Consider the following 12,462-nt stretch of genomic DNA (forward strand, 5'->3'; position numbering starts at 1 on the left):
GCTGCAGGGGTTGGTACGAGTATTAGGGCCTCATTGAGGAAAAAAACGAAATCTGAAATTTGGAGAATAACGTCGTAATTTTGAGAATAAAATCATACTGCAAGAAAAAGTCATAAATATATTGAGAAAAAAATTTAATATTACCACAATTAGAAATGTAAAATTAATGACGAGTCATTAATTTTAATTAATTAATAAAAAAGAGGTGAAAGGACAGTCACTGGCAGCCTGAGCTGCTTCTGGCAGCTGCTGTTTGTCTGTCTAACAATAGAATAGACACAGTCTCTTGCACAATGTTTTCAATGTCTTCGTGCTTATGATGATGTGATGCTGATGTGCCAAAAGATGAAGTATCTCCTTGTTAATGAAACATGTGCTAAAGTATAACTTCACAGGCTTCACATGCTCCTCATTTTAAAGTAGGTTAACGCTGCTGCTCTTCTGATATTTTCCCTCTAAAACAACACTAACCTAAAATTACAACTTTATTCTTGTAATATTGTGACTTTTCTTCTTTTCTATATATTGTGATTATATTCTCAAAATTACGACGTTATTCTTGTAACATTATGACTTTTTTCTTGTAAAATAACAACTTATTAACAAAATATTATCATTATCATTATTTTCCTTCTAAAATTACAGTTTTTTTGAACACAACACAATGTGTGTTTTTCCCTGGGGTGCAGACAGCTGTCCCTCCAGTTGCATGCTGGGATCAGAATCAGATACTTGCCGCCCTCTTCTGTGCTGTGTGGAGAAACGCACCGCCGTATATGGAGCGGCGTGTCCGACATCTGAGCCGCCTCCTCCTGCAGGCTGCAGCGGGGGAGAGTTTCAGGAATCAGGATACAGTTAGTCAGCTGTGTGTATGTATGTGTGTGTGGACTTCGGAAACACCAACAGGACCGGCTCCAGCCCTCAGGTCCTGCCCGGAGCTTCAAAGTCTACATGTACCTGCTGAGATGGATTAAGAGGAGCGGGGACGGTCAGCTTCCAGTCTAGGGGTGAGTTACCTAAACCTCCGAGCGAATGAACCAGTACACACCGTCACCTCACTGAGTGTAAACAAAGTTGTTAGCTTGTTCGCTAACTTTTGCGGTGATGTGAGCTAACGGGTTTAGCTTTTAGCACCACAGCCCCTTCATTCAGTCAGCGGCGTGTGGACACCGACGGAAACGGGAGTGTCTGACAAAACTCTGAGCTGGAGGTTTAAACTTTACATTTGCAATGTCAAGATGGATTAACGAGAGTTAGCTTGAAGCTCCAAATCCCGCTGTGCTAGTTAGCTAACTGAACATTGTCGGTAACGTTTAATATCACCGACTAACTTAAAAAACTTTAACATATTAACCTCAGCCTGTTTACTGACTCTACTGTGCTATGTAACAGTGTTAGCAGATAGCTCTACACCATCTTCAGTCAAAGAGTATCTGTAGCGGATTTATATCTGTGTGGTTAAAATTATTTATTCTGGTGTTAAAGCTAAAGTTTAACTGGTCAGTGTGCTGCGTTCACGGACGCGTCATAAACTCCCACTTCTCCTCCCTCATTGTTAGAATCAAACAGGTTTTAAAAGGAAAGTAAATGAGCCCAGGCTTTAATAAATACCACTATTATATTCTCATGTGGTTGTAGCACCTATATCTTCAATAATGAAGTATGATTCAGTTCCATCAGTTTGTCAGTTGACCATTCTCATGCTGACAGGAGGACAGCATAGACAACAGCACATTTGGTTTTATTGGACAGCAGTTTTACACAAGATGCAAATGGTTGATTAAACAAATAATCAGCCAATGGCCAATGCATAACAGATCTAACAACTATTTACTAGTTTAGGTCAATAATTAAACATAGATTAATGTTAAACATTTGCTGTTTGCAGCTTTCTAAACGTGAAGATGTGCTGCTTTTTTCTGTTTTATATAATTCACGTTGAGTTCTTGTTACATTATTTGCAGTTTATTGTCCACACAAAAGAAGTAGGCAATGCTACACGTCTGCCCTCCCTACATAATGGACCATAGGACGTATAATGTTTTAAATAAAAAAAGAACGAAATGACACATTCACACAAAACTTTACATACGACTCATTCAAAGGACTTTAAAATTCTTGAACAAATTTAAATGTGTTTAAGTGTATTTTCTTACATCTTGTGTATAAAAGGTGCTGATGAGCTAAAAACACTGAACCTCTGACTGAAGGATCCTGATGAAGCTCTGCAGGCCTGAGCATCACCGTGTGCTTTGTTTTCCTGGCTTCAGGCTGACTTAGCGAGCGGCTGTGTATTATTAATGTGTGACATGATTTCCATTCAGAGAGGCCGCCAGCTCTGTAACTGGAGCCAGCTCAGCCTGCTGCACAGTAGATCAGTGTGTTTGTGGAGCTCAAATGTGACCAACTAGTTCTTCAGTGACCTGGATTCTGGAAGTAAAGGTGTTGGATCTTTACTATGAAGCTCTACTAACACTTTGGCCTCTAGTTTCATGGCAGTAAACGGGCGGTAACTGTTGTGGAGGTACAGATGTGTGTTGTGATTGTGATCTTCTTCTCTCGTCTCCTCCCCTGTTCTCTGCAGAGACTTTGCCAAGGACACACAGACTATTACAGTCCCTATATTATCACTTAGTCTGCAGATTATTTTCTCAATCATTTAGTCTATAAAAAGACAGAACAAAATTGCTTGTTTTGTCCGACCAAGAGTTCAAATCATAGGAATATTATCAAAAAGGACAAAAAAGGGTCATAAATAGTCACATTTGAGAAACTGGAACTTGAAAAATTACTTAATTTTCACTTAATTACTTATTCATTTTATTAATTAATTTAGTTAGATCCCCATTAGCCACTGTATTGTAACAGTGGCTAGTCTTCCTGAGGTCCCCATAAATTTATAGACAATTCTTCAGTGATATTACACATCCATATCATTCATTCTCTCAATGAGAATCTGTGATTATTTTCATAATTGATTTGTTTAACGATTATTTTCTTGAATAACTGATAAATTGTTTTGTCTATAAAATATTTTCTATCACAGAAGACTAAGAAAACCAGAAAACATAGTTTTACATCTCTCTCAGGCCTCTCTCTGGAGCTCTAGCATGGCTGTGGGCGGTGACTGCTTTGTTGTGACATCACAAAGTTACAGAAGTCCTGACAGCTTGTTTTAAGGCTCAGTTTCTGAATACAGGTTGTGTGCATTTCTCTGTGGACTGAGCAATTTGATACTTTCACAGTATTAATATAGAACCTAGACCTGCTTTATAATCAAAAAACACATGGACATCTACCTTTATACTATATGGGACCTTTAATGAAACTGGAACCAGCAAACACATCATCTCAAATCATAAATAAATCTTTATGATTGTTGTGGGTTAATTTTCTGTGGATTATTGGTCGAGTGTGTCACCTTTCTGACAGCAGCTGGAGGAAAATATGAGTTTGTCTGGAGGATGATGGATCGTAGCACATATGTTTCTGGTCTTTCTGCCAGCAACACTACTGTGAAACTAGAGTTTTAAACCAAATCAATCAGCTGCAAGATGATTAATGTTGATTTATGTTGTTCCCCTGTTCTTCTCTCAGCCACCCCTCCCCCTGCAGTGGCCAGGCAGCATCATGGCGTCCCGGCTGCTGGACCGTCTGAAGCGCTCGCTGTTTAAAGATGGTCAGGGGGCGGGAACTGAGCAGGAAGCAGGAGGCGGACAGGAGGAGGAGGAGTTCAATGAGGACCGCTGGGAGGCGGAGCTGGAGGAGGAGGAGGAGTGTGTGACCGATAGGCTCGGAGGGACGCTTTGCTTCGACAGCGGAGGAGGAGGAGGACAAGAGGACGGACCCGAGGGCGAGGGGTCGGGGCTGGACAGTGACTCTGATTTCCTGGGAGAGTCAATGGAGGAGGGGCTCAGCAGCGCAGGTGAGGTGGTGGTCTGATGATTTAACATAATGTACGTGATTATTACTAGAATCATCTTATAATTGACAATAAAAATTGACTTGATTCCAATTCAGCTTGTTGTTGAATCTCACTCTGGCTTTTAAGGAAAATTACGTTATTTAGGTATTCGTCCTGCAATTTTATTCTATCATATTGTTCAAATAGTAATTTAGCTTTATTCAACTTCATTGAACACCTGGTCTGTGTCATATTATGAACAACACAGTCTGTCAAGTAGTAGTTTAGCATGTACATACAAGTGTCCCTGGTATGAGACTTGTCCTGCTTTTAATGGTAGTAAGGTATGTGATGGTGTGTGCAGGAGTGTCCATGACTCATCACCATGTCAGACAGTGTCTGTCACTTCTGTACAGAGGTGTAGCTTTTGTCAGGATCAGACTTTTACTTACAGACGACCTGACCATGTTTTATGACGCAATATTTATTTTAATTCTGTCTCTGATCATTTTTCTCTCCAGTATTTAAATTGTAAATCACATAAACAGGCGACATGTCTGGATTAAAAGTAGTGTAGCAGTTTGGATATGTAGACCAAGTGGAGAGAATGGAGTAAAGCTAATATCTGTCCACCAAAAACCCAGATCTGTATTGTCCACATTTTAATTCAACCAGTCCTCCGACCAGAACAACCATACAGGTTGTTTTTTCAACCCTCTGATAAAAACCATAGGCGTGTCTCCTGAAATAGCGCCCCTACGTTTGCAGACGTACTGGACCTAGGTACCTAGAGCGGCGCACCTACCTATGTCGCCATGGTTTCTATATTAATGGTCATGGCATGGGTAGATTCAGGAAAAGATTGTGATTTTGGTTAAAATAAGTACTTCCTCAACATTAGATTTTTTTTGTTGTTATGGTTACAATATAAGCTGCTACTTTCACATGGGAATCGAACAATGGGGGAGGGGTTTACAGTAGGACAGTCTCTTTTAATTCTGTGGATCAGTGTTTGGTATCCTTACTTTCATTTTTACAACAGGGTTTAGATCATTTTTTGTTTACATTCAGTGCAAATAAATACGCTCATTATTCATCATATCCCTGTAAACATTATTTGTATGCAGCCTGATGGATGATGATCCAAGTGATGGTATGACAGAAAGTGTCAGGCCTGTATAGATTTCTAATCTAAAAACAACCCTAATGTTAAAAAATACACATAGTAGATTAGAGAAACGCACTAAATTAACTTCACCTGTCTCGTGTAGATACCAGTCCCGTTGGCGTGTCTCCAGTAGGCCCCTCCCCCTCCTCCCTGCTGACCCGGCAACTTCAGGAGAGCTGGAGGAGTCTGCGTGGACTTGGAGGAGGAAGTCCCATTCCCTCTGGGAGGCGGCTGACGGACAGCTTGTTGTTTGAGGTTACTGACGCCAGCGTGGTGCAGGACGGCTCCTCAAAATATGTGGTGAGTTCAAATGAAAAAAATCTGATCTGTATTTGCTGTGGCCCACTTGCCTCAGTTCTTCTGTAGATTTAGTCTGTCTCAGTGTCTGGAAAAAAACAAAAAAATCTGAACATGTAAAGCGCCTAAACCTTTTGTCTCTGTACTTCGTGTTTGTCACCCAGGTCAAATTCTAGAACAAGTAGTTACAACTTCAAAACAGCATTGCTGTGAACTGTGAAGGAGGTCATTTTTACAGTTGAACCCGAATGCACCTTGAACCTGAGATTCAGCTGGTTGTTGGAATGGTTGGTCTTTTTCTGTCTCTCTCAAGCTGTACACCATCCACGTGATCCAGTCCGGCGGCAGCGATAAGACTCCGGCCATAATCACCCGCCGATACTCCGATTTCCAGCGTCTTCATGCCACACTGCGGCGTAACCACGGAGATCAGATGGAACGTGTCTGTTTTCCACGTGAGTAGAAGTTATGTCATCATCATCAGAGAGGAAGACTGGTGATAGGGAGGTAGTTGGTGCCTGTTTCCTGTTTCACTGCTGATCCACGACCACCTGTTGTGATCACTGTAGGAAAGAAGCTGCGCAGGAACTTCACGGCGGAGACGATCGCCAAGCGGAGCCGGGCTTTTGAGCAGTACCTGTCTCACCTGTGTTCACTGTCCACCTTGCGGGGGGCGCTGTGTGTCCGGCAGTTCTTCTACCTGACTGACCTGCAGACCGGACAGCTGCTCATCAGGTAACTAATACACTGACATAAACTTATCTTAAACCTATAAACTCATCCAAACATCACACTGTTTAATGAGAAGATGAATCCGAATGTCTGTATTACTTGTGACACATTCCTACATGTGTGGAGTTTGTACTTTGTTTTATATAATAATAAATTATATATGTTCAGCTTTTTATGATCTCCAGTAGACATCAGAAGATCTCAAAATGTATTTTTCTCTGATGTTGCTGCAGCAGTTTGCTGTTTTCATCCCAGCTCTGTTAAATGACAGGACAGGGTTTTGAGAATCCTGAATGACATGCTTGAGGTCAGCTGAGCGTCATTAGATGGACTGCTGTTCAGTGTCTCTTACCGATGCTTAAGTAGGAGGTGGATGCACCTCAGAGCTTGGTTCTGATAGGGCAGGTTTTAAATAAATAAAAACCCAGAGTATTTATGAGGTTGTTTCCTCTTAAGGTTCTGTGGAAACCAGTGCGACTTTAACAGACAAGACAGTGCCGTCTTGTCTCTTCTCGCCTTTCATTGTCTGTGTCAGTTGCCAACAATGTTGTCACGATACCAAAGTTGTGACTTTGATATGATCAATACAGAAATATCTTGATACTAATACTGAATGCCTCTGAAATACAGCACTTATTAACACACTGTCATTCTTAGTGTAGATACATATAAAATAGGATATCATATCTTTTAACGGGAGGGTACAGCAGTACCTTTCTAGTATTGGTACACCACGAAACACAACTTAACCCATCAGTAAGCGAGGTAATGTATTGATTTGCATGTATTTGATTTGTATGATATTCCTCTGAGCGCTAGTGGGTGATGTAAGGCCGAGGCAGTAATCACAGGTGTTGTTCACTGTAAAGAAACAAACACTTGTTGACTGTTCTCGGACAACTTCTTGGCTGTTTTATGTTTAATTTTGTATACAACTTTTATTGGACATTATGGACATCACACATTGCGGACACAAGAAAATAAACGCATCATGATACAAAGCATTGGTAAGGACTGGATATCATTATTCTGAGGACACGTCTAAATAATCAAAGTTGCAGTGAGCAGACAGGTAGCAACTAAAGTATAGGACTTAGTCACTATGATAATAATATAAATATACAGAAAAGTGTTGTCTTCAACTGTTGTTCCTGCATCCAGCTCTGGTCCTCATCCACAGCCAGTATGTTCTGAATTCTTATGAATAAGCTAAGTGAAAGATAAGATAATAAGATAAGTGAAACTGTGCAGCATGTCGCAGTTTGGTGTAATTAGCCACATATCTTAAGGAAAGGTCAAATTCATGTAGAATTTGAGGATGGCACCAACTAAACCCTCCTCCCTTTATCTGTGGTTCCTGTCCAGTTGTAAATCCCTTGAAAGTCTGCTCTTAATTTTTGAATTCTCTTGTACAGTACTGTAAGGGAACCAATAGGCAGAATCAGTAATCAACTAGACAAATAGGCAGTTTTGGAATGATTAGTATTACCAATAAAATCCTACACACACCCCTCCATGTTCCAGGATGAGGTAAAGATGAAATCACACGGGTGGAACTAGTGGCCCTGGACTGGGCCAAGTGCCTCCTGCTCCAGTGAGCGAGGACAGCTGAAACATTTGATGCAAAACAGCTGGTTATAATGAAGTAGAGGACTTTCATTTGAAATTAAAATGAAAGCCAGTGATATGAAAACTAAATATAATTTATATAAATAGTTGATTCTTTGCCGCAAATTTCCTGAAGAATAATTTCTTAAAATGATGGTCAGGCTGCTGATTGGGTTTGTTTTTTCTTTCTCTTCATGTGTCCTTTCTTCTCTTCTGTTTTTCATCTCTGTGAAGGTTTGAGATAAATAAATGAGCCTGCAGAGGTTTTAGTTCAGAATAAGCAGCGTTGTAGCTCCAGTGTTTCAGAGTTGAGTTTGTCTTGTTTCGTTGAGGGTGGGACGTTACCAGGAGGCCTTGGGTCCACTGCTCAACGCCAAGAGACTGCAGCATAAACTGGGCTGGGCAAGTTACTACGACAACCAGGATCAGGCCCCGCCCCCGGCCTCCTCCCATTGGTTCTTCACTCTAGTGGGGCTGTCGTGCTGCTTCCAGGAAGTGGACCAGCTGGAGGAGGCCCGGGATCATTGTGACCTGGCCCTCCGTGTCCTGACCCCCGCTGAGACTAACACAGAGGACAAGCCCCTCCCTCTTGAAGATAAGCCCCACCCACAGAGTGAGAACCCCCTTCCACAGACTGATGTGTCACGCCCACTTACCAACAGGCCCCACCCCCTCCTGTTGCCGTTATTGCGGGCAGTGGTTCGATTGTCGTGGCAGACAGGAAGAGACAAACGGCAATGGGAGGAGCTTTTGCAACACCTGGAGGAGCAGTGGGCGGGGCTAGACAATCAGCCAACCATCAAAGAGTTTCTGGTAAAACACAACCTACAGGAGAGCGAGGGGGAGGGCTAGAACAACACACACTTACTGCAGAGTACAATCACCATGCTACAATAAGAGTGTTGACCTGATATCATGAAGTGAGACAAGTCACAATAACAATAAAAAGCCAACATTTCAGGAGTAAAGACTTTAGAATATTTAGAGACTATATTAAAATATTTCAAGAAGTGATATTATGATGAAAAAATATCAATTTAGAGAAAAATGTCAGAAAAATCCTAATAATACAGGCAAAAGAAAAAAAAGAATATGAAAATTACATTGTAATGTTTGAAGGAAAAGTCATATTACAAAAAAGTAAAATCATAATATTACAATATTACAAGAAAAAGTCATAATATTTAAAGAATCAAGTCATAATATTACTAATATATTGCAATACTGTAAATATTGTAGTATACAATATCCCAATATTGTAATATACATATTTTATTATATATAAAAACTTATTAGTATTGCAGGAAAAAAACAAAATTTCTTGTATTTCAAGAATTAATGATAAAAGTTTTTGCTTGGGGTTAGAATTACATACATGTTTTAGCATTTCCAGACAAATTCTATTGTACGTTACACAACTATTTTCTTTGCACAACTGTTGGACTGCAGTGTCACAACTCTGTCTGAAAATATTCCGACTGTTTTTAGTAATATTTAAGAGTTTCTTATCAAAATTACAACTTTTTTTTCCAAAAATATTTTTATTTTCTCAAATATGATTATTTATTTATTTTCCTAACAGTGGTTGTAATACTCCTACTACTTGTTCTATGCATCATTCATCTATTCAGTCAAACTTTAAAAGCCTTAAAGCAGGTCAGTGATCATTGTGATTCTTCAGATCAGGAAGTTTCCTTTGCATCTCTGACTTCACGATAATCCTAAAAAAATAATCCTGGACCTGTATTCACTTATCGTAATATTAGCTGGTCTCAGCTGTGGTGAGCTACAAAAATTCATAAAGGGAAAACATTTTTTCAAAAATAAAGAAAGGTATTCACAAGCTTTTTTAGAAATGTGAGGACAGAGGACAAATAGATGATTATAAGAAGCAGAGGAAGGAGCAAATTCACATGTTCACATTATTCTCTATGTTAATTTAGGTCTTTATACCATTTATGATACATTACATTTAAGCACAGACGTGAAACAGCCTTAACATGCAGACTGCAAACCGCTTCTTCAGAGACGTGCATGTTTGGGTGTCTCATCTTTGACAAACACATGTATATAGGTTTCTCATTACAGGCAAGGTGTCCAACTAATTGCCAAAATCTGAAATCATTTTCTCTGTGACTATGATGATGGCATAAATATTAAGTAAAACAATAAAAATCCTTTTTGCCTACTAAAGGTTGACTGATATTTTACAGCATCAACCAATGACAACATCTAAAAGAAAACATCTGAGATACTGTGAGTTCCTACCAGTCCTCAGTCTTGAGCGCTAACAGGCTACGCCCTCTCCATCGTCACAACAAACATTCAGCACAGGTGTATCTACTGCAAACAGTCTGCACCATTCGATCTCAACGCTCACAGTGGATTAAAGGACAAATTCGCAATTTTTCAAGTCTGTCTTTTCAGGCCTTTTCAAGGTTGATATGGCAGGAAAAACAAGCACAGTTGTCAACATTCTCAGTTCAGTTCAACTCCTTGTAACATTTATTGATTTTTATTTTTAAATGTTGATGAACAATAGGGTGAAGGCAATGATTTGCAATAAAAGCCAAAGGTTTAAGGCTAGCGGTGATACTGGCTCTTACTCGCTGATCCTCCTCCACAATATCTCACCCTGAGCCTTGACTTACTGTTTAGCAGGTTAGATTGTTGGAGGTCAGTGTCTTAATCTTCTAAGTCGCTGTCTTTGTTGTTGTCATCCAGGTAACTGCTGTAATCTGCTTCAGTATCTCTCCCCTCGCCCAAGTCGTCAGCCATTGTCCAAACCGCGTCTTTAAAAACTTTCCGTGCTGAAAAAACGAATGAAATATATTTCCCATGATGGATTTCGCCTCCCTGAGCAGATTTCAGTGAATCACACTGCATTTCATGTCACATGTCTAAAAGAAAACAACAAAATCATGAACTACGCATGTACATCTCATCAGGTCTTAATTGGTTAAGTCAAACTTGAAAAATTGTGAACTCACCCTTTAAAGATGCCCTGTGGAGTTTTTTTGTAATCAAATGAAAGTTGTATTTGCATTGAATGTTAGTCATTGTGTGTATCCTTCAGGTCAAACAAATGCATTCAATACAGCTCCTTCCTCCTAAAGCTGATTTAAAATGTTTGAGTTACTGGCCATTTGCTTCTTCACTGCCTTTATTGACACATGGCTGCATATCCTGGTGCATTACCGCCACCTGCAGATCAGTGGAGAACTGTGAAACCATTGGCAGAAATGTGTAGGAGGTCACTCCTGTGTTCACATGCATGAGACAAACAAAACAGGTATTAGTACAGGTCAAGAACATAGAGACGATTACCTCAGCTTTAGTTCACAAAGCAATCATCACTTCAGTAGTGAGACAATCATCAGTCTAAGTCAGAGAGTAACTGACAGAATGATTCTGAACCATTAATCATCATCTTCACCATGATGATTGTCACGCTTCAGCTGGAACAGTTTGCTGTGAATTTTCTAAAACTATAGTGTTTCTGAATACGTCCAGGATTATTTACTTTGTCATTAAGATTTCAATTTAGATTTGAGGAGCAAATCATTTTATTGCACTTTTTTAATAAGCATCTGAATGAATCAAACCAGTTTGTAATATTCAACAGTTACAGAGGCATTGAATCATCTAATAACCTTCATCAGCGTATCCTCCTCCACAGCTGACTCCACACACAGCTGCACACACTTTTACCTGATGCAGCGTTTCCTCTCTGCTCCAGCACTCAGTCATTAGGGTCATGTTTTCAGGGTAAATTCTGCTGCTTTTTCACTGATGAATATGTGTGTTTTTTTATGTGGATTTGGTTACTATGGAGACCAGTGGTTTTAGTGGTTATGGTGACCTGGAGTGGATGACTGGATAAGGGACAAAAATAGATGTGAAGAACTGATTTACATCAGCAGGAAGAATGTGGAACGGTTCTGATTGGTGGAGAGTTTTTGAGAACCACAAACAGGTTTTCATTCGTGGTGTAAAACAAGTGATTAATAAGGGACGAGACAAAGTTATTGGCTCATTCATGAGTTAACACACAGGGGAAATGATGGAGGCAATGAATCAATAAATATTGTATAAACAGACTATGCACATGTACAGAGTTATATCAAGATGATAGCCTGATACAAGCTGCTGACTGGAGGAAAATGTTCCCATCGTTCCTCCAGTCTTAATAACATTTAGGATGTGAGGAGCTCAGATATCCTCCGTCAGTGACGTGGAGATGCTGCACGGGAACACTGAGGACTAAAACCATGATACAGTTACAGCTAATAGAAACATTATATTCAGCTTCGGATGCCTTTTTTCAGAGCAGCTTTGTCATTTCTTGCTGCTTCTTCACCTTCTGTTACACAACACACAGCGTGGAAAACCTTTATCTGTGCGTTATTTGGTTCAGGTTGGGGTTAGGGATTCAGTGAGAGGCTGTCAGGGAGGGATTATTTTGGGGAAACTAAAGTTGAGGTTCTGCTCCTAATTGAGGATAATTTATCAAATGTGTAACTCTCAGTACTCCTATTGTCTATTTATCTATTTTTTTTTGCTGTAATGACACTACTTAGGTCTGACAGTGAAATGAAAACACACTTTTTTCCTACTTAATCAGCCACTGAGCTCTTTGCTCAACTCTTTATTTAACCAGCATCAGCTTTTCAGATCTTTTTGTAGCAGAATCATGTTACAAAAAACATCACAGAAACTTACAGAAGCAGCCACATCATTTAAATGAGTTCAT

The 12,462-nt window shown here is 39.9% G+C and overlaps 1 protein-coding gene across 1 annotated transcript; it reads left to right on the forward strand.

Moving 5' to 3' along the window:
• Nucleotides 1-868: 868 nt before the first annotated feature.
• snx21 (sorting nexin family member 21) lies at nt 869-8,900 on the forward strand. The gene is made up of 6 exons (XM_022766790.1): nt 869-1,007; nt 3,598-3,925; nt 5,176-5,372; nt 5,683-5,824; nt 5,939-6,104; nt 8,042-8,900. The coding sequence occupies exons 2-6, from the start codon at nt 3,631-3,633 to the stop codon at nt 8,559-8,561; spliced, it is 1,320 nt and encodes a 439-aa protein (XP_022622511.1). The 5' UTR covers nt 869-1,007; nt 3,598-3,630; the 3' UTR covers nt 8,562-8,900.
• The last annotated feature ends 3,562 nt before the right edge of the window (nt 8,901-12,462 follow it).

The sequence above is a fragment of the Seriola dumerili genome, unplaced genomic scaffold (assembly GCF_002260705.1).
Source record: "Seriola dumerili isolate Sdu_G_001 unplaced genomic scaffold, Sdu_1.0 BDQW01001051.1, whole genome shotgun sequence".
In the NCBI taxonomy this organism is placed as follows: Eukaryota; Metazoa; Chordata; class Actinopteri; order Carangiformes; family Carangidae; genus Seriola; species Seriola dumerili.

Coding starts and splice junctions, on each gene's coding strand:
- snx21 (XM_022766790.1), top strand. CDS start 3,631: ATGGCGTCCCGGCTGCTGGACCGTCTGAAGCGCTCGCTGTTTAAAGAT. Junction 3,926..5,175: donor GGAGGGGCTCAGCAGCGCAG/GTGAGGTGGTGG, acceptor TGTCTCGTGTAG/ATACCAGTCCCGTTGGCGTG. Junction 6,105..8,041: donor ACCGGACAGCTGCTCATCAG/GTAACTAATACA, acceptor TGTTTCGTTGAG/GGTGGGACGTTACCAGGAGG.